Source organism: Salmo trutta, chromosome 4, assembly GCF_901001165.1.
Source record: "Salmo trutta chromosome 4, fSalTru1.1, whole genome shotgun sequence".
NCBI lineage: Eukaryota > Metazoa > Chordata > Actinopteri > Salmoniformes > Salmonidae > Salmo > Salmo trutta.
Genome location: NC_042960.1, coordinates 215,973 through 238,823, shown reverse-complemented (window position 1 = coordinate 238,823; position 22,851 = coordinate 215,973). Strand labels below are relative to the sequence as shown.

The 22,851-nt window shown below is 43.9% G+C and overlaps 1 protein-coding gene across 3 annotated transcripts in view; it reads left to right on the top strand.

The window, feature by feature from the left end:
• Positions 1-22,851, top strand: part of LOC115191635 (neuronal acetylcholine receptor subunit alpha-7-like) — a 53,571-nt gene that overhangs the window by 8,131 nt on the left and 22,589 nt on the right. The window contains exon 2 of one of the 3 annotated variants that reach the window (XM_029749426.1): positions 12,592-12,731. In XM_029749426.1, the coding sequence (XP_029605286.1) occupies positions 12,592-12,731 (140 nt within the window). Of the gene's footprint in view, positions 1-12,591; positions 12,732-13,694; positions 13,730-13,764; positions 13,795-22,851 lie in introns of those variants that run through there. The other 2 variants (XM_029749428.1, XM_029749427.1) reach the window with 2 other exon arrangements.

Here is a 22,851-nt window from a genome sequence, read left to right as displayed (position 1 = left end):
TTAATGTTTGTGACCCCACCCCCTTGTTATTGGTTCTTCTTAATGTCTGTGACCCCACCCCCTTGTTATTGGTTCTTCTTAATGTCTGTGACCCCACCCCCTTGTTATTGATATTCTTAATGTCTGTGACCCCACCCCCTTGTTATTGGTTCTTCTTATTGTCTGTGACCCCACCCCCTTGTTATTGGTTCTTCTTATTGTTTGTGACCCCACCCCCTTGTTATTGGTTCTTCTTATTGTTTGTGACCCCACCCCCTTGTTATTGGTTCTTCTTAATGTCTGTGACCCCGCCCCCTTGTTATTGGTTCTTCTTAATGTTTGTGACCCCACCCCCTTGTTATTGGTTCTTCTTAATGTCTGTGACCCCGCCCCCTTGTTATTGGTTCTTCTTAATGTCTGTGACCCCACCCCCTTGTTATTGGTTCTTCTTAATGTCTGTGACCCCACCCCTTGTTATTGGTTCTTCTTAATGTCTGTGACCCCACCCCCTTGTTATTGGTTCTTCTTATTGTCTGTGACCCCACCCCCTTGTTATTGGTTCTTCTTAATGTCTGTGACCCCACCCCCTTGTTATTGGTTCTTCTTAATGTCTGTGACCCCACCCCCTTGTTATTGGTTCTTCTTAATGTCTGTGACCCCACCCCCTTGTTATTGGTTCTTCTTAATGTCTGTGACCCCACCCCCTTGTTATTGGTTCTTCTTAATGTCTGTGACCCCACCCCCTTGTTATTGGTTCTTCTTATTGTCTGTGACCCCACCCCCTTGTTATTGGTTCTTCTTAATGTCTGTGACCCCACCCCCTTGTTATTGGTTCTTCTTAATGTCTGTGACCCCACCCCCTTGTTATTGGTTCCCGTTCTGAGCTTGTCTGCATACCAAATGGAACCCTATTTCCTTTATAGTGCACTACTTTTGACAAGGGCCCATAGGTCCTAAAGGGTTCTGGTCTAAAGTACTGCACTATATAGGGAATAGGGTGCCATTTGGAACATATTTCCTGGTTTGGCTCTCCCTGGTGATATCTGATTCTGAAATTAGTTTTTTACAATGAGATTCTGGAACCATTTTTAAGAGATTCTCATCAGAATAGTTCTAATGGTGTTGTTCTGTTCTCTGTTTTGTTAGTCAATGAAAAGAAAGAACTACAGAAGTTAATAGCAGGTTTATAGGGTGGTCTTCTCTGAGCCTCTACTTGTGGGGATTTGAAACATGTCGAGTTGGTCTTTTAGTCACAATGGTGTCCCTTGCTTTTTGTTGTTGTGTAAAACAACACACTGTAAAGAGGTTACGCAATACTTTCTAGGATGGAGGGAAGCCCAAACTGGTATCCTGGAATCTCTGGTGGTTGTATATTCCCCGTCAGTGATGAAAAGCTGCTTGGGTTTAACCCGTAACCTCTGACCTCTGAGAGATCTGTGATGGATTTAATTTAGATGGAAATATCTCAGCTTAGTGACTGGCCTCAGGGCTTTAGACAGATGTGGTGTGTGTGTGTCTTGGATATGACATGTAAAGGGTCAGTTAAACCGTGATGTTGAACATGTATGGCTCATGTTATGGTGTTTTAGCTGAGCCATACAATGTGTTATTATAAGAGGTTGACACAGCAATGAACCCCATACACTTCCCATATGTATCCTGACTCCCATATCTGCTTCTGCTACAGTATATTGTTAACTCCTTAACACTCAGTTTGTTTGGTGTGACAATGACATACAGTGCATTCAGAAAGTATCCAGACCCCTTGACCTTTTCCACATTTTGTTGCTTTACAGACTTATTCTAAAATGTATTCAATTGTTTTTTTCCCCCTCATCAATCTACACACAATACCCCTTAGGGACAAAGCAAAAACTGTTTTTTAGAAATGTTTGCAAATGTATTAAAAATAGAAAACTTACATAAGTATTCATACCTTTTACTCAATACTTTGTTGAAGCACCTTTGACAGCGATGACAGCCTCAAGTCTTCTTGGGTATGACTCTACCAGCTTGGCATTCCTGTATTTGGGGAGTTTCTCCCATTCTTCCCTTTAGATCCTCTCAAGCTCTGTCAGGTTGGATGAGGAGCGTTGCTGCACAGCTATTTTCAGGTCTCTCCAGACATGTTCGATCGGGTTCAAGTCTGGGCTCTGGCTGTGCTCTCAAGGACATACAGCGACTTGTCCCGAAGCCACTTCTGCTTTTCTTGGCTGTGTGCTTAGAGTCGTTGTCCTGTTGGAAGGTGAACCTCGCTCTGGAGCAGGATTTCATCAAGGATCTGTCTGTACTTTGCTCGATTCATCTTTGCCTCAAGCCTGATTAGTCTCCCAGTTCCTGCCGCTGAAAAACATCCCCACAGCATGATGCTGCCACCAGCATGCTTCACCGTAGGGATGGTGCCAGGTTTCCTCCAGACGTGACGCTTGGCATTCAGCCCAAAGAGTTCAATTTTGGTTTCATCAGACCAGATAATTTTGTTTCTCATGGTCTGAGAGTCTTTAGGTGCCTTTTGACAAACTCCAAGTGGGCTGTCATGTGCCTTTTACTGAGGAGTGGCTTCTGTCTGGCCACTCTACCGTAAAGGCCTGATTGGTGGAGTGCTGCAGAGATGGCTGTCCTTCAGGAAGGTTCTCCCATCTCCACAGAGGAACTCTAGAGCTCTGTCAGAGTGACCATCGGGTTCTTGGTCACCTCCCTGACCAAGGCACTTCTCAACCAATTGCACAGTTTGGCTGGGCGGCCAGCTTTAGGAAGAGTCTTGGTGGTTCCAAACTTCTTCCATTTAAGAATAATGGAGGCCACTGTGTTCTTGAGGACCTTCAATGCTGCAGAAAGGTTTTGGTACCCTTCCCCAGATCTGTGCCTCAACAAAATCCTGTCTCTGAGCTCTACGGACAATTCTTTCGACCTAATGGCTTGGTTTTTGCTCTGACATGCACTGTCAACTCTGGGACCTTATATAGACAGGTGTGTGCCTTTCCAAATCATGTCCAATCAATTGAATTTACCACAGGTTGGCTCCAATCAAGTTGTAGACACATCTCAAGGATGATCAATGGAAACAGGATGCACCTGAGCTCAATTTTGAGTCTCATAGCAAAGGGCCTGAATACTTATGTAAATAATGTATTTCTTTTTTCTATTTTTAATACATTTGCAAAAAATTTGAAAACCTGTTTTATCTTTGTCATTATGTGCTATTGTGTGTAGATTGCTGAAAAAAAAAGATTTTATCCATTTTAGAATAAGGCTGTAACGTAACAAAATATGGAAAAAGTCAAGGGGTCTGAATACTTTCCAAAAGTACTGTATACAAGAGTTGTCACAAATGGAACTGGGACTAGGCTATGTGCCCGGACCTGGTAAAACCTCTGGGCCCCAGTTACATGCTATTTATCAGGTCATGTGGTGTGGAAACACTCCTGGCCCTGTGAGAGGATGACGCATCCCAACAACACCCTGTCTATGACTGCGTCTCAAAAGGCACCTTTATGTCAGTAATAGCCAGGCTGGCATTTACATCGCTGGTCTATAGTTGATCAACTCTTGTATGACATAGTGCTTTATCAAAGGTGGTCGGCCCACCACATCATAGCAACCCCTGTTTGTTAGACGGAGAATGTCAAGGCGTGATTTCCCTAGATGCGAGTGGCAATCTTTCATGTTGACATTCTGGAGACAAATGAGTGTGATTCTGGATAATGGAATTCATTGCGGTCGTGTATGTACATTTTACACTGTGCCAAGCCTGAAACATGAGGTCTGGTGAATGAACAGAACATGTATCTTGTAGATTGTCATTTAGTTCAGCGGTTGGCCTGTCTAGACGTAACCATGGTGATTGCATTTAGAATGTGGTTGGGTAAAGAATGTATTCTCCATCTGATTTCACTACCATCAACAACTATCATCATCTGACAGAATGGAAACATCTAGGGAATAACATATCACAGATGATCGTTGACGCTGTAACATTTGCCTGTTTAGATTGTTTTGGAAGGCAGCAGTGCACTTAAACTGGCTGCTTCATCGTAACAATAGCCTCGTGCCCAATGAAATATTTTAGTACAACACAACTGAATGGTGTTGATCTAAGACGGTTCTCTCGTATGGCCATTGGAGTTATGAAGGGAACCTAATGCAGTGAAACTGAGAGACGGGAGCCATTTGTTGTAGGTGATTGTTTTGTAGTTCCTTGGCTATGTTGGTTGGTCTCTGATGGTGGATTGGTTCATGTAATAAACATTGTGAAATGATGTCACCATGAGGTGATAGTAGGAGGAGGAGAAGAGATGGGGGAAGGAGGAGGAGGAGAGATGGGGGAAGGAGGAGGAGAAGAGATGGGGGAAGGAGGAGGAGAAGAGATGGGGGAAGGAGGAGGAGAAGAGATGGGGGAAGGAGGAGGAGAAGAGATGGGGGAAGGAGGAGGTGAAGAGATGGGGGAAAGGGGAGGAATCCTAAACTAGGTCCCTGGTTATATTACGTTACAGTATATATCTGCGTCCCAAATAGCATCCTATTCGCTACATAGTGCACTGTTTTTGAACAGAGCTCTATGGGCCAATAGGGTGCCATTTGGGACGGGGCCCACCAGTGTATAATCCTGCCCTATTTTTTTGCCTTTATGACCTGGTTATGAGCCAGGGATTTTCATCTCTGAAGTACACAACAAACGTCCAAAGGCTGCATCCGAAAAGGCCCCCTATTCCATTAATAGTGCACTACTTTTGACTAGGTGCAATTTGGGACGCCCTCAGACTTTCACAGAAATCACATTAGGTGATTTAATATTAACAAAGAGACAGGATTTCCTGTTACTCTCTGATTCAATCTGGTTCCCTAGAACAGTCTAGGATGTTGCTTTAATCCAGACAAGGTCATGGTTATTCATTTATTTATGACAGCAAATGTGTGTATTCAAGCTAATCCTGTATTCATCTAATGTACTTTTCAATACGTGTTCTCTGAATATAGTAGCGACCTTGACCCAACACCTAGCGACCTAGCCAAGAGGTTCAGATCTCTTGGCGTTACAGCTATAGTAAGGTGCTGGGTTGACAATCTCAAGGTCCCAGGTTCAAGCCCTGGTCTGGACTGACTTCGCTACAATATTGACAAGTATAATGGGATAGATTGGGCTGAGGTACATCCCATAATACACCGTGATCTGAGACATAGGGCCTAGGCAGTGGTGTAAAAATACTTGAAAGTACTACTTAAGTTCTTTGGGGGTGTATCTGTACTTTAAATGTGTGTATATATATATATATACTGTATATACATTTATTTATTATTATAAAAACATTTTTTAACCCTTTTTCGTCATATCCAATTGGTAGTTACAGTCTTGTCCGATCGCTGCAACTCCCGACTCGGGACTCGGGAGAGGCGAAAGGTCGAGAGCCGTGCGTCCTCCTGCTTCTTGACACTTGGTACGCTTAACCCGGAAGCCAGCCTCACCAATGTGTCGGAGGAAACACCGTCCAACTGGCAACCGGGTCAGCCTGCATGTTCCCGGCCCGCCACAGGACTCGCTAGAGCACTACGGGACAAGGACATCCCAAACCCTTCCCTAACCCAGATGACGCTGAGACAATTTTGTGTCGCCTCAGGGGTTTCCAGGTCGCAGCCAACTGCAACACAGTCCGGTATGGGACCAGGATATGTAGTAACGCAGCTAAGGCTGTGATGCAGTGCCTTAGACCACTGCCTTAGACCGCTGTGATGCAGTGCCTTAGACCGCTGCCTTAGACCGCTGTGATGCAGTGCCTTAGACCTCTGTCTTAGACCGCTGCCTTAGACCGCTGCCTTAGACCGCTGCCTTAGACCGCTGCCTTAGACCGCTGTGATGCAGTGCCTTAGACCGCTGCCTTAGACCGCTGCCTTAGACCGCTGTGATGCAGTGCCTTAGACCGCTGCCTTAGACCGCTGCCTTAGACCGCTGTGATGCAGTGCCTTAGACCGCTGCCTTAGACCGCTGTGATGCAGTGCCTTAGACCGCTGTGATGCAGTGCCTTAGACCGCTGCCTTAGACCGCTGTGATGCAGTGCCTTAGACCGCTGCCTTAGACCGCTGTGATGCAGTGCCTTAGACCTCTGTCTTAGACCTCTGTCTTAGACCGCTGCCTTAGACCGCTGCCTTAGACCGCTGCCTTAGACCGCTGTGATGCAGTGCCTTAGACCGCTGCCTTAGACCGCTGCCTTAGACCGCTGTGATGCAGTGCCTTAGACCGCTGCCTTAGACCGCTGCCTTAGACCGCTGTGATGCAGTGCCTTAGACCGCTGCCTTAGACCGCTGTGATGCAGTGCCTTAGACCGCTGTGATGCAGTGCCTTAGACCGCTGCCTTAGACCGCTGTGATGCAGTGCCTTAGACCGCTGCCTTAGACCGCTGTGATGCAGTGCCTTAGACCGCTGTGATGCAGTGCCTTAGACCGCTGCCTTAGACCACTGTGATGCAGTGCCTTAGACCGCTGCACTTCTAGGGAGGCCTACTATATATATTTTTTTCAACTTTTACTTCACTACATTCCTAAAGAAAATGATGTACGTTTTACTCCATACATTTTCCTAGGACAGGAAAATAGTAAAATTCACTCACTTATCAAGAGATAAGGTCATCCATCCTGCCTCTGATCTGACGGACTCACTAAGCACATATGCTTGGTTTGTAAATGAGGTCTGAGTGTTGGACTGTGCCCCCTGGCTATCTGTACATTAAAATAACAAGAAAATGGTGCTGTCTGGTTTGCTTAATATAAGGAATTTGAAATGATTTAAACTTTTACTTTAACTTTTGATACTTAAGTATATTTTAGCAATTACATTTACCTGTGATACTTAAGTATATTTAAAAGAAAATACTTTTACTCAAATAGTATTTTACTGGGTGACTCACTTTTTTACGTGAGTCACTTTCTATTACGGTATCTTTACTTTCACTCAGTATGACGACTGGTTACTTTTTCCACCACTGGACCTAGATGAAAGGAGGGACATAAATTCAGTTCATTATCATCAGAACGTCTTCTGTGATGAAGTATCATTAAAGAACAGGTCGTTACAAAGATGATATAAGACGATAAGACATCTTTCCAATCATCAGACAAGACAGTTTTATTGGGTGAATGAATGTGGCCTTCATCCTGTTACTTGAGATGTTGCATGATATAACAGTGTGCTTGTGTTTCCATAATGGCTGATTAGACCTTGTAAGGTCTTGTCTGTGTGGGTATAATAATCCTTAGTAACAGGCTTCAACGGCGTGAAAGCATTCATGTCAAAGGGCTCTATAGGGAAAAGTATGTCATTGTGTGCACAGAAAGACAGGCCGCATGTAACAATCCTTAACTATATGACATGTATTCTACACACACACACACACACGTTATGTTCTTCTATCCTTGTGGGGACCTAAAATTAATTTACATTCAAAATCCTATTTTACCTAACCCTACACCTAACTCCTAAACCTAACCACTAACCCTAATTCTAACCCTAATTCTAACCCTAATTCTATCCCCTAACCCTAATTCTATCCCCTAACCCTAATTCTAACCCCTAACCCTAATTCTAACCCTAAACTTAACCCCTAATCTTAAAATTAACTTTGTCCTCATGGGGATGTGGGAAAAGTCCCCATGAGGGAGAATTTGCCTTGTTTTATTATTCTTGTGGGGAATTGTGGCCATTTTTGGTCCCCACAAGGATAGAAGAACAAGACCACACATACACTTTTACATACTATTCATTTGACATACTATTTTATCATATACACATGCCATATTACATAGCATTACACACTGTCTACGCACACACTGCTGAACCTGTGTAGATAGACGGACTCACACTGCTGAACCCGTGTAGATAGATGGACTCACACTGCTGAACCCGTGTAGATAGATGGACTCACACTGCTGAACCCGTGTAGATAGATGGACTCACACTGCTGAACCCGTGTAGATAGATGGACTCACACTGCTGAACCTGTGTAGATAGATGGACTCACACTGCTGAACCCGTGTAGATAGATGGACTCACACTGCTGAACCCGTGTAGATAGATGAACTCACACTGCTGAACCCGTGTAGATAGATGGACTCACACTGCTGAACCCGTGTAGATAGATGGACTCACACTGCTGAACCCGTGTAGATAGATGGACTCACACTGCTGAACCTGTGTAGATAGATGGACTCACACTGCTGAACCCGTGTAGATAGATGGACTCACACTGCTGAACCCGTGTAGATAGATGGACTCACACTGCTGAACCCGTGTAGATAGATGGACTCACACTGCTGAACCCGTGTAGATAGATGGACTCACACTGCTGAACCTGTGTAGATAGATGGACTCACACTGCTGAACCTGTGTAGATAGATGGACTCACACTGCTGAACCCGTGTAGATAGATGGACTCACACTGCTGAACCCGTGTAGATAGATGGACTCACACTGCTGAACCCGTGTAGATAGATGGACTCACACTGCTGAACCCGTGTAGATAGATGGACTCACACTGCTGAACCCGTGTAGATAGATGAACTCACACTGCTGAACCCGTGTAGATAGATGGACTCACACTGCTGAACCCGTGTAGATAGATGGACTCACACTGCTGAACCCGTGTAGATAGATGGACTCACACTGCTGAACCCGTGTAGATAGATGGACTCACACTGCTGAACCTGTGTAGATAGATGGACTCACACTGCTGAACCCGTGTAGATAGATGGACTCACACTGCTGAACCCGTGTAGATAGATGGACTCACACTGCTGAACCTGTGTAGATAGATGGACTCACACTGCTGAACCTGTGTAGATAGATGGACTCACACTGCTGAACCCGTGTAGATAGATGGACTCACACTGCTGAACCTGTGTAGATAGATGGACTCACACTGCTGAACCCGTGTAGATAGATGGACTCACACTGCTGAACCCGTGTAGATAGATGGACTCACACTGCTGAACCTGTGTAGATAGATGGACTCACACTGCTGAACCCGTGTAGATAGATGGACTCACACTGCTGAACCCGTGTAGATAGATGGACTCACACTGACTCCCATTCTAATAATAAGAGCACCTTGCCTTTTTAGGTCCTGATGCACTTAAACAAGTCATGCAAGCTGCTGATGAAGATATACACACACACACACACACACACACTACTGAACCTGTTAAAATGCTCTGTGGAAGAAGCTTTTAACAGAAGTCTCTGGTGCCGTCTGGCCCAACGGCACCGCTGTGTTGAAGAAACACTGGGCTGCTTCCCAAATAGAAGCCTATTCCCTACACGGCACACTATAGGCCTGCCCTTGGTCAATGGTAGTGCACTATATAGGGACTAGAGTGCCATTTGGGAAGCAGTCCCTGTGTGTGTTAGCCTCAGTTTGACCCTCACAGACAAACACAGCCCAACCTACTAGTGTCCGTCTGCGTCCCAAATGGCACCCTATTCCCCCATGGGCCCTGGTCTAAAGTAGTGCACTAAATAGGGAATAAAGTGCAATTTGGGAAGCAGACATTTCCTTGTGTAGCTCGTAGTTGTGAAGAGATGAATAAAAATAGAGAGATTGAAAAAGAAACCTGAGATTGACCTACCATACCCCTCAGAGGTCAGGTCTGTTTCCTGTTGCCATGGAGAAGAAGACATCAAAGATATAATGTTTATTGTTCACTTTTTTTTTGTCTTTGGAAGGAAAGATTAGCATAATTCTGTTCTGGTACAAGTGTTTAAAGCTGCAATCCATAGTGAGGAAAGTGCCACGTCCGTTTGTGATATTACAACAGCAAAGATGTTACTTCTGTGTGTGCTGTTTGTTCTCTACAAGACCAAGGTATTGTTGATTAGAAAGTCATCACTGTAACATGCATACAGCTCCATTCAGTGCATAGTAAGTAATGGTAACTTGGTTCACTAGTACTATATAGTATCACACTCGGATGCACATAACAGCAGCGCCATCTATTGGCTTGGCGACATCTCGTAACAACTTCAAACGATCAACCCTGTTTTTCTCCCTTGGACATCACTGCAGGCATGATAGAACAGCAGAGTATGTACTTCAATGTTTTTTACCACAATGCTGGATGCTCATTTCCTCAAAACAATAACAATAAACAACTGTGCCTGGAACGGCCATCTTGGATCTCACTGTGCCTGGAACGGCCATCTTGGATCTCACTGTGCCTGGAACGGCCATCTTGGATCTCACTGTGCCTGGAACGGCCATCTTGGATCTCACTGTGCCTGGAACGGCCATCTTGGATCTCACTGTGCCTGGAACGGCCATCTTGGATCTCAGCTGAAAAGATACTATGTGTGTTCTTTAAAGCTGTTCTGATATACTGACTCATTAACCCAACTTTTGTTCTCTCCCTTTCCTCTCTCTCTCCTCTCTTACTCGTTCCATTCAAGCATGTGCACACACTCACACTGACACTCACTCACTCACTCACTCACTCACTCACTCACTCACTCACTCACTCACTCACTCACTCTCACACTCACTCTCACACTCACACATAGGGAAATGGGTAGTATTTGGGACACAGCCCTCTTCAGCAGAATGCCTTTTGTTTGGTTTATTTTGGTCTCGTTAGCTAATTAACCATTAAGCCTTTAATTACGTGCTCATCTTCGTTAGCCTCCTTGGTAATTGCTGGTGTGTGTGCATGTGTGTGTGTGTGTGTGTGTGTGTGTGTGTGTGTGTGTGTGTTAGACAACAAAGTCATTTGGGAGACGTTGAGCGATGAAGACCAGGGCCTTTTCAGTCATGAGGAGTTACACAGTTTTAGAGTGAATCCCTGAAAGGAGGATTTTCTGAAACCAGACTAGAAATAACTGTCATCATTGTCTCCATCTCAATAGTCAGGAGTGGCTTCCTCTCCTTGTTTCTACTCCGTCATTGACCATGTCAGAGCTTGGAAGATCATATTCCATGGGGGTGTGTGCATGTTTATCCTCGTCCGTGTGTTTAATCTTCGCGTCGTGCCGACATGTCAGAGTCACTGATTCATTGACATGGAGCTCTACTATCTATTGATGTGTCTCTTTAACCTCATCAGAGCATCACTTCTGTCACGTTCCTCATATGAAGGAGACCACGGCGCAGCGTGGGTGTCGTTCCACATCTTTATTTATATGTGAAACTATGCAAGACATACTATAAACAAAACAACAAACCGTGACGAAGAGGTGCAACATGCACTGACTCAAAATAATATCCCACAAACACAAGTGGGGAAAACAACTACTTAAATATGATCCTCAATTAGAGACAACGATGACCAGCTGCCTCTAATTGGAATCATACGACAACCCCAACATAGAAAAAAGAAAGTAGAACACAACATAGAAAATGTAAACTAGACAAAACCCCCCCAGTCGCGCCCTGACCTACTCTACCATAGAAAAATACGAGCTCTCTATGGTCAGGACGTGACAACTTCACTGGTCAATACGACTCCAGTGGCTTGATGTTAGAGGAGAAAGTGAGAAAGTGGAATCGTCAATTAGTTGGCCAAACAACCAGAAACATAGCTTTGTAGTTGGTAAAAAATAGATGATGAAAATGATGGTGAGGATGATGATGATGATGATGATGATGATTTCACCAGTGGGACCACATATGTTATTGTCGTTGAAGTGTTTAACCGAGAGAGATGGAGAAAAAGAGGGATATTGTGAGAGAGAGAGAGACAGACAGACAGACAGACAGACAGACAGACAGACAGACAGACAGAGAGGCAGGCAGACAGACAGACAGACAGACAGAGTGACAGGCAGACAGACAGACAGACAGACAGACAGACAGACAGACAGACAGACAGACAGACAGACAGACAGACAGACAGACAGACAGACAGAGAGACAGGCAGACAGACAGAGAGACAGACAGACAGAGAGACAGGCAGACAAAGAGACAGGCAGACAGACAGACAGACAGACAGAGAGACAGGCAGACAGACAGACTGCTGTTTCATTATAATATTAATTCATGTTACTGTATTTTTCCAGCTGTGTCATTATATTGTGTGTAAACCACTTCCTGAATCCACAGTGAATACAACATGAGTAACAACAATCCTCCATGTAAAACATAATTGCAGATCCCAGTGTTAATTTAGAACAGTGTATAATGGGGAGTGGGTGTGTAATGTTATTCTAATCAAAGTCTATCCTCTGGGTGTTGCTGTTGAGATTAACAATATGGATTGCTGCTGTGAATAAATTGAGAATGCTGTTATATTATGCAAACGGTTGGTCATGGTGTGAACATACTGTGAATTACTGCTCTTGTTCTCACAACTCTCAATTATCTTTATTCTCTCCATCTAACCTCTCTCCCTCTCTCCCCCCGCTCTCTTTCTCTCTCTCTCTCTCTCTCTCTCTCTCTCTCGCTCTCTCTCTCTCTCTCTCTCTCTCTCTACCTCTCTCTCTACCTCTCTCTCTCCTCTCTGTGTGGTCCACAAGGTGTTAATTGTGATTGTTTTAATCCTTCATGGTTTCTATGTTGGTTTTCTAGATGATCAATTTAAATCTCTCTCTCATCCCTCCATCTCTCTCTTCCTCTCTCTCTCCATCTCTTTGTCCATCAGGTTGTGTTGGTGGTCAGTACCAGCGGAAGCTGTACAAGGATCTGTTGACTAACTATAACCGTCTGGAGAGACCAGTGTTCAACGACTCAGCTCCTATACTGGTGGAACTGGGCTTCACACTGTTACAGATCATAGACGTGGTGAGTCTCTCTGTATACTGGTAGAACTGGGCTTCACACTGTTACAGATCATAGACGTGGTGAGTCTCTCTCTCTCTGTATACTGGTGGAACTGGGCTTCACACTGTTACAGATCATAGACGTGGTGAGTCTCTCTCTGTATACTGGTGGAACTGGGCTTCACACTGTTACAGATCATAGACGTGGTGAGTCTCTCTGTATACTGGTAGAACTGGGCTTCACACTGTTACAGATCATAGACGTGGTGAGTCTCTCTGTATACTGGTAGAACTGGGCTTCACACTGTTACAGATCATAGACGTGGTGAGTCTCTCTCTCTCTGTATACTGGTGGAACTGGGCTTCACACTGTTACAGATCATAGACGTGGTGAGTCTCTCTCTCTCTGTATACTGGTAGAACTGGGCCTCACACTGTTACAGATCATAGACGTGGTGAGTCTCTCTGTATACTGGTAGAACTGGGCTTCACACTGTTACAGATCATAGACGTGGTGAGTCTCTCTCTGTATACTGGTAGAACTGGGCTTCACACTGTTACAGATCATAGACGTGGTGAGTCTCTCTCTCTCTGTATACTGGTAGAACTGGGCTTCACACTGTTACAGATCATAGACGTGATGAGTCTCTCTCTCTGTATACTGGTGGAACTGGGCTTCACACTGTTACAGATCATAGACGTGGTGAGTCTCTCTCTCTGTATACTGGTGGAACTGGGCTTCACACTGTTACAGATCATAGACGTGGTGAGTGTCTCTCTCTGTATACTGGTGGAACTGGGCTTCACACTGTTACAGATCATAGACGTGGTGAGTCTCTCTCTCTGTATACTGGTGGAACTGGGCTTCACACTGTTACAGATCATAGACGTGGTGAGTCTCTCTCTCTCTGTATACTGGTGGAACTGGGCTTCACACTGTTACAGATCATAGACGTGGTGAGTCTCTCTCTCTGTATACTGGTGGAACTGGGCTTCACACTGTTACAGATCATAGACGTGGTGAGTCTCTCTCTCTCTGTATACTGGTAGAACTGGGCTTCACACTGTTACAGATCATAGACGTGGTGAGTCTCTCTCTCTCTGTATACTGGTAGAACTGGGCCTCACACTGTTTCAGATCATAGACGTGTGGAAACGTGTCTCCGTGTGTGTGTGTGTGTGTGTGTGTGTGTGTGTGTGTGTGTGTGTGTGTGTGTGTGTGTGTGTGTGTGTGTGTGTCTGTCAGTCTGTTTTTTGGATGGGTCAGTGAGTTGAAGTAAATTTGGATGCAGACCCATGCTTATCCATAGCTGTATATTATACTCCATGATATTATTCATCTACTTAGAAACCCGCAGCCCTCACTGTATCCCCTCCTCTCTCTTTCTCTCTCCATCTCTCTCTTTCTCTCTCCGTCTCTCCCTCTCTCCCTCCCTCCCTGCCTCCCTCCCTCCCTCCCTCCCCGTGTATCCTTGTTTTCATTTTGCCGCTCCAGAGGGCTTGACTCGCTTTCCCAACACCAAAATGTAATCTTGGAGTGTGATGTGTTGCTCCTCTCTCCCCGTCCCCTCACATATTTTCTCTTGCTCTCTCAACCTCTCACCTTTTTCAGCTCGCTCTGCATTCTTCTCAATTCTCTTCTCTCTCTCTCTCTCTCTCTCTCTCTCTCTCTCTCTCTCTCTCTCTCTCTCTCTCTCTCTCTCTCTCTCTCTCTCTCTCTCTCTCTCTCTCTCTCTCTCTCTCTCTCTCTCTCTCTCTCTCTCTCTCTCTCTCTCTCTCTCTCTCTCTCTCTCTCTCTCTCTCTCTCTCTGTCTTTCAATTCAATTCAGTTTGCTTTATTGGCATGACGTAATAATGTACATATTGTCAAATCTTACTTTGGATATTTACAATTTGAAAATGATAAGAATCCAAATTGTCAACGGGACAACAGTAACAACAATAACCAAGGGTCAAAATAACCATACATTCAACAGTAACAATAGCCATACAGTAGAGGACGTGCATGTTGATTGGTCTGTCAGACACTGTCCCTCAACTTATGGCAGGCAGCAATGTAGTGTGCTGCCAACACACAACTCTCTGCATCCTCCCCCAAGAGGACGGGTAGCCTATCCTCATCAGAGAGGTCTTTGAAACCTTGAATAAGGGTTTCAAATTTGGGAAATTTGGGAAATGAATATTTTTGACATTTTGTCAGGAAATGCACCTCCGTCTCAGGTTCTGCTGTTGTGCAGTGGTTGCACAGCCTTTCCTCTACAGGGAGCCAGGTTTTCCTGCGTCTACCCTTCTCAATGGCAAGGCTGTGCTCACTGAGCCTGTCTCTCTCTCTCTCACTTTCTCTCTCACTTACTCCCTCTCTCTTCCTCTCTCTCTCTCTCACACGTTCTCTCTCTCTCACACTCTTCCTCTCTCCCCTTTCCCCCTAACCTTCTCTCTCTCATTCTCCCTCATCCTCTGTTTCTTTCTCTCTCTGTCTCTTTCACTTGCATCTCTTTCTCTCTCTCCCGCTTCCTTCCTTTCTGTCTCTCTCCTCCCTCTCTCTCACCCCCTCAGTGGTTCTCCATCTCTCTGTCTCTCTCCTCCCTCTTTCTCACCCCCTCAGTCGTTCTCCATCTCTCTGTCTCTCTCCTCCCTCTCTCTCACCCCCTCAGTGGTTCTCCGTCTCTCTCTCTCTCCTCCCTCTCTCTCACCCCCTCAGTGGTTCTCCGTCTCTCTCTCTCTCCTCCCTCTCTCTCACCCCCTCAGTGGTTCTCCATCTCTCTGTCTCTCTCCTCCCTCTCTCTCACCCCCTCAGTGGTTCTCCGTCTCTCTCTCTCTCCTCCCTCTCTCTCACCCCCTCAGTGGTTCTCCGTCTCTCTCTCTCTCCTCCCTCTCTCTCACCCCCTCAGTGGTTCTCCGTCTCTCTGTCTCTCTCCTCCCTCTCTCTCACCCCCTCAGTGGTTCTCCGTCTCTCTGTCTCTCTCCTCCCTCTTTCTCACCCCCTCAGTGGTTCTCCATCTCTCTGTCTCTCTCCTCCCTCTCTCTCACCCCCTCAGTGGTTCTCCATCTCTCTGTCTCTCTCCTCCCTCTCTCTCACCCCCTCAGTGGTTCTCCATCTCTCTGTCTCTCTCCTCCCTCTCTCTCACCCCCTCAGTGGTTCTCCATCTCTCTGTCTCTCTCCTCCCTTTCTCTCACCCCCTCAGTGGTTCTCCATCTCTCTGTCTCTCCAGGTGGCTGTTACAACAACAGCAACGTTTCCTGGAGGATCATCAGTCAGAGCAGCTGTCTTTTTGTGTCATACACACACACGCACGCACGCACACACGCACGCACGCATGCACACAGAACCGCTGTATCGTAAGTTCCTCCATCTTTCCTGACTGTCTAACCAATGGATCAACCATATCTGTAACCTACAGTATTGACCTACCATATCTGTAACCTACATTATTGACCTACCATATCTGTAACCTACAGTATTGCCCTACCATATCTGTAACCTACAGTATTGACCTACCATATCTGTAACCTACACTATTGACCTACCATATCTCTATTGGCCTACCATATCTCTATTGGCCTACCATATCTCTATTGGCCTACCATATCTCTATTGACCTACCATATCTGTAACCTACACTATTGACCTACCATATCTCTATTGACCTACCATATCTCTATTGGCCTACCATATCTCTATTGACTTACCATATCTCTATTGACCTACCATATCTGTAACCTACAGTGTTGACCTACCATATCTGTAACCTACAGTATTGACCTACCATATCTCTATTGGCCTACCATATCTCTATTGGCTTACCATATCTCTATTGACCTACCATATCTGTAACCTATTGACCAACCATATCTCTATTGACCTACCATATCTCTATTGGCCTACCATATCTCTATTGACCTACCATATCTCTATTGACCTATCATATATCTATTGACCTATTATATATCTAACCTATTGACCTACCATATCTATATTTAGCTACCATATCTCTATTAACCTATCATATCTCTAGTGATGCACCATATCTCTATTGACCTACCGTATATCTGTTAACCTACCATATATCTGTTGACCTACCATAATCTCTATTTACCTACCATATCTCTTTTAACCTATCATATCTCTATTGACCTACCATATATCAACTCTGACTCTTACCTTAGCAAAACCACAAAAGTACCACTGACAGCCAGTCACACATCTTAGGGCATGTTTCCTCTGCTGTCTCATGATAAGTGCATGGTGTGAGCAGCATTAAGGTTGCAGGGTACGTATGGCTCCTGTGTAGTATTCATTTCCCATGCTGCTCCACTGTGATCAGGACAGGACACGGCGTCTGGTGTTTTCAGAACATGTAACTGTATGCTCCTGGGTCCCTGTGGAGGTGGGAGATAAACCAACCCTGAACATTCTCAGAATATTACCACGACATTCCCAGAATATTACCACGACATTCCCAGAATATTGCCACGACATTCCCAGAATATTACCACGACATTCCCAGAATATTACCACGACATTCCCAGAATATTACCACGACATTCCCAAAATATTACCACGACATTCCCCGAATATTACCACGACATTCCCCGAATATTACCACGACATTCCCAGAATATTACCACGACATTCCCCGAATATTACCACAATATTCCCAGAATATTACCACGACATTCCCCGACTATTTCAGAATATTCCCAGAATTCCCAGGGTGAAATGTTCATTTCAATGTTATCGACAGTGGATTGGAAAACAGTGGATGTTTTACAACCTCCAATGTGGTTATATTTCAACAGGAGATGAGTGAAACCTCAGACTCTGTTAATGATATTGAATATGTTATGTGAGCTCTCTCACTCTAAACTGCATAGATAAAACATGGTCGCTCGTCCTCGGCTCCGCTCGGCCCCAGCCTGGCCCCAGATGGCGAAGGCTCATAGGCTGTATGGCTGGGAAGCTGTGAAACTGTGAACGCGTGGCTTCCTCTCAATCAGTTCACAGGCTGCGCCTCCGAGCCAGCTGCTGCTCCACTCCACCGCTAAACTTATGTGTGTGTGTGCGTGTGCGTGTGTGTGTGTGTGTGTGTGCGTGAAAGAGAGAGAACGCAAATTAGTTTATTGAGCTTGCCTGGTGCAATGAAATAGTCCCAAAAGTGCAAACTCTGAAAGCTTGGTGGAGGCCTGAACTCCAGTTTGATTGGTCCTCACTGGTGTTGCTTCACTACTTTCTAATCATAGTAGTGTATTTCTACATTCCATTATAGATGACCAGGAGAGAAGTTATGAGTGGGACTGATTTCACCTTTTGTTTTTGTTGTTGAGGTGTGTGTGTGTGTGTGTGTGTGTGTGTGTGTGTGTGTGTGTGTGTGTGAATAATGTAGGACCATGGCTCCATCTGGAGGAAGGAGAAGAAGTGGGACAGGTCACAACACTCACCGTCTGACAAACACAGAGAGAGAGAGAGAGCAACCCATTGCCCTCTGTCCCAAAACTCACTTTCTGGCTCACACACACGCATTTACACACACACACACACACACACACACACACACACACATACACACACATTCTAGGAAAAAACAGTCCTTATAACCAATCTGTTCATTTAGGGAGAGAGAGGGAGGACAGGAAGACAGAGGGACAAAAGGAGGAAGAGATATTTAGAATCAGGGCTTGTCAGATGTATTGTTCTTTTAGTCATGTGATTGGGTGTCTATTGTTCTTTTAGTCATGTGATTGGGTGTCTATTGTTCTTTTAGTCATGTGATTGGGTGTCTATTGTTCTTTTAGTCATGTGATTGGGTGTCTCTTGTTCTTTTAGTCATGTGATTGGATTTCTATTGTTCTTTTAGTCATGTGATTGGATTTCTATTGTTCTTTTAGTCATGTGATTGGATTTCTATTGTTCTTTTAGTCATGTGATTGGATGTCTATTGTTCTTTTAGTCATGTGATTGGATGTCCTAGAGAGAGAGTTCTGGTCTTGTTGTTGTCCATGATGTTCTTTAATACATACCACATCAGGGCAGGAAGCTGTAGTTTATCCCCAGGGATTCCCAACAGGGATGGGACTGGTAATCCTGGATTTCCCTGATGACATTCGCTGTATGTGAGGTATTACAGCCTGATTCTGTGCTCTAATTTGCACCCTATTCCCGAAAGATCCCTATGGGCCCTGGTCAAAAGTAGTGCACTATATAGGGAATAGGGTGCCATTTGTAAAGTATTAAGTTAGTGTGTTTTCAGCATGCTGTTGAGGTGACAAGGATAGATTGCATTTTAGATTGCATTTTTTGCAGCTTCCATTTTCCTTGTAGGTGTATTATTGAATAAACCACAGGCAGGTTATAGAGTAGTAGATTTTCCCTGGTATTCCCAACTGAGGTAATGGGAGATGTAGTTCCTGTGTATTATTGAATAAACCACAGGCAGGTTATAGAGTAGTAGATTTTCCCTGGTATTCCCAACTGAGGTAATGGTAGGTGTAGTTCCTGGAGTTTCCAGATTAAATATGCTATTTGTGAGGTATTAAATTGTAGTATTGTAGTCGTAGTTGTTGCTTGTGAGGTGAACGGTGATTGGATTTTATATTACAGAGGATTACGTTTTCACAGTTTTAATTTCCTACACTCATTAATTGGATAGTATGTGCTGTCAATCTTTACCCTGATCCAATCAGAGCACTCTGATGGGGAGGTTAGAGCGATCCCATTGGGTTTCTTCTCAACCAAAACAAAGCGGTAAGGTGCAACGTAGGGGGAAATACATTGATAATAAAACCAAGATAACTGTTGTAGCAGACAGCAGAGAAAGAACATTGTGTTTACGAGTCTGGTTGTTGAGAATGGACTTACATGGTAAGCTGCTGCACAGCTGGGGGAGAGGAGAGATGAGGAGAGAGATAGAAGAGAGGGAGATTAAATAATACTAGAGTCAGGACAGGACAGAAGAGGAGAGGACAGGACATAAAGCTGAGACGGAGAGATAGAGAGAGGAGAGGACAGGACATAAAGCTGAGACGGAGAGAGAGAGAGAGGAGAGGGAGATTAAATAATACTAGAGTCAGGACAGGACATAAAGCTGAGACAGAGAGAGAGAGAGAGCGGGGGAGATATCGCCTGGGGGAGGGAGGGACTGTGGACTGTCATGTCAGGACCACCCTGCTAGCTTCACTCTACTGTTAGTACTGTAGACCTGCATCTCAAAGACTCTTCGTCACAGACGGGGTTTCAGATGACGGCCTGCTTTGTGACACAGCGGGGTGAATCCTAACTTCCAATTTACTATCTTCACTTAGTCTTACGTTGATGTCCATGGGAGTCTAAGTGAGTGGAAGGTAGGGTTTTTTGCCAGTATCAGTAGATACTGACTACGATGTGCATCTGTAGCACTTTAGATTGTGTATCTAGTGTATCTCTGAAGTATGGTCTCTCTCATGAAGAGATATTGAGGTGGGATGACCACTGCTGGTAGAGTTCTGCCATTAGCATACCTCCTAGATATTTACATCCAGTATGTAATTAGTGCGCGCACTCGCGTACGCACTCTGCTTACGAATGAGCTCCCTGTCTTTAGTGTAGCATTGTCATTAACAAGCACCACTATCTGTCATTAAGACAGATTAATATCCACTGATATACTGATCTTTAGCTAAAGGGAAAGAGTTTTAAATGTCCAAAACAACTTGGTAGACAGTTCTGTAGCTCAGAGACATTCTCAATACTGATGTGGATCATTCAGGAGGTGGTAAATAAAGAAACATTGCATACTTATACAAATATAGTGTTTTTTTGCTACAATGTGCTGGAATGTTTGTTCATGTCTTCACTCGTTTCATGGTAGTGTTTTACTGTAATTTGGTGACTGCTACATGTGTCAAGTTAAATCATGTTCCCCTGTATTAGCTTGATGTACCGTGTAGCATTGAGTCTGTTTTAAATACTATCCTCTCAGCCCACTACGTTCACTCAGTATAGTATAGTATTGAGTCTGTTTTAAATACTATACTCTCAGCCCCCTACGTTCACTCAGTATAGTATTGAGTCTGTTTTAAATACTAACTTCTCAGCCCACTACGTTCACTCAGTATAGTATAGTATTGAGTCTGTTTTAAATACTATACTCTCAGCCCACTACGTTCACTCAGTATAGTATTGAGTCTGTTTTAAATACTATCCTCTCAGCCCACTACGTTCACTCAGTATAGTATAGTATTGAGTCTGTTTTAAATACTATACTCTCAGCCCCCTACGTTCACTCAGTATAGTATAGTATTGAGTCTGTTTTAAATACTATACTCTCAGCCCACTACGTTCACTCAGTATAGTATAGTATTGAGTCTGTTTTAAATACTATCCTCTCAGCCCACTACGTTCACTCAGTATAGTATAGTATTGAGTCTGTTTTAAATACTATCCTCTCAGCCCACTACGTTCACTCAGTATAGTATAGTATTGAGTCTGTTTTAAATACTATCCTCTCAGCCCACTACGTTCACTCAGTATAGTATAGTATTGAGTCTGTTTTAAATACTATACTCTCAGCCCCCTACGTTCACTCAGTATAGTATAGTATTGAGTCTGTTTTAAATACTATCCTCTCAGCCCACTACGTTCACTCAGTATAGTATAGTATTGAGTCTGTTTTAAATACTATCCTCTCAGCCCACTACGTTCACTCAGTATAGTATAGTATTGAGTCTGTTTTAAATACTATACTCTCAGCCCACTACGTTCACTCAGTATAGTATAGCATTGAGTCTGTTTTAAATACTAACTTCTCAGCCCACTACGTTCACTCAGTATAGTATAGTATTGAGTCTGTTTTAAATACTATCCTCTCAGCCCACTACGTTCACTCAGTATAGTATAGTATTGAGTCTGTTTTAAATACTAACTTCTCAGCCCACTACGTTCACTCAGTATAGTATAGTATTGAGTCTGTTTTAAATACTATCCTCTCAGCCCACTACGTTCACTCAGTATAGTATAGTATTGAGTCTGTTTTAAATACTATCCTCTCAGCCTACTACGTTCACTCAGTATAGTATAGTATTGAGTCTGTTTTAAATACTATCCTCTCAGCCCACTACGTTCACTCAGTATAGTATTGAGTCTGTTTTAAATACTATCCTCTCAGCCCACTACGTTCACTCAGTATAGTTTAGTATTGAGTCTGTTTTAAATACTATCCTCTCAGCCCACTACGTTCACTCAGTATAGTATAGTATTGAGTCTGTTTTAAATACTATCCTCTCAGCCCACTACGTTCACTCAGTATAGTATAGTATTGAGTCTGTTTTAAATACTATCCTCTCAGCCCACTACGTTCACTCAGTATAGTATAGTATTGAGTCTGTTTTAAATACTATCCTCTCAGCCCACTACGTTCACTCAGTATAGTATAGTATTGAGTCTGTTTTAAATACTATACTCTCAGCCCACTACGTTCACTCAGTATAGTATAGTATTGAGTCTGTTTTAAATACTATACTCTCAGCCCACTACGTTCACTCAGTATAGTATTGAGTCTGTTTTAAATACTATCCTCTCAGCCCACTACGTTCACTCAGTATAGTATAGTATTGAGTCTGTTTTAAATACTATCCTCTCAGCCCACTACGTTCACTCAGTATAGTATAGTATTGAGTCTGTTTTAAATACTATCCTCTCAGCCCACTACGTTCACTCAGTATAGTATAGTATTGAGTCTGTTTTAAATACTATCCTCTCAGCCCACTACGTTCACTCAGTATAGTATAGTATTGAGTCTGTTTTAAATACTATCCTCTCAGCCCACTACGTTCACTCAGTATAGTATAGTATTGAGTCTGTTTTAAATACTATACTCTCAGCCCACTACGTTCACTCAGTATAGTATAGTATTGAGTCTGTTTTAAATACTATACTCTCAGCCCACTACGTTCACTCAGTATAGTATTGAGTCTGTTTTAAATACTATCCTCTCAGCCCACTACGTTCACTCAGTATAGTATAGTATTGAGTCTGTTTTAAATACTATCCTCTCAGCCCACTACGTTCACTCAGTATAGTATAGTATTGAGTCTGTTTTAAATACTATCCTCTCAGCCCACTACGTTCACTCAGTATAGTATAGTATTGAGTCTGTTTTAAATACTAT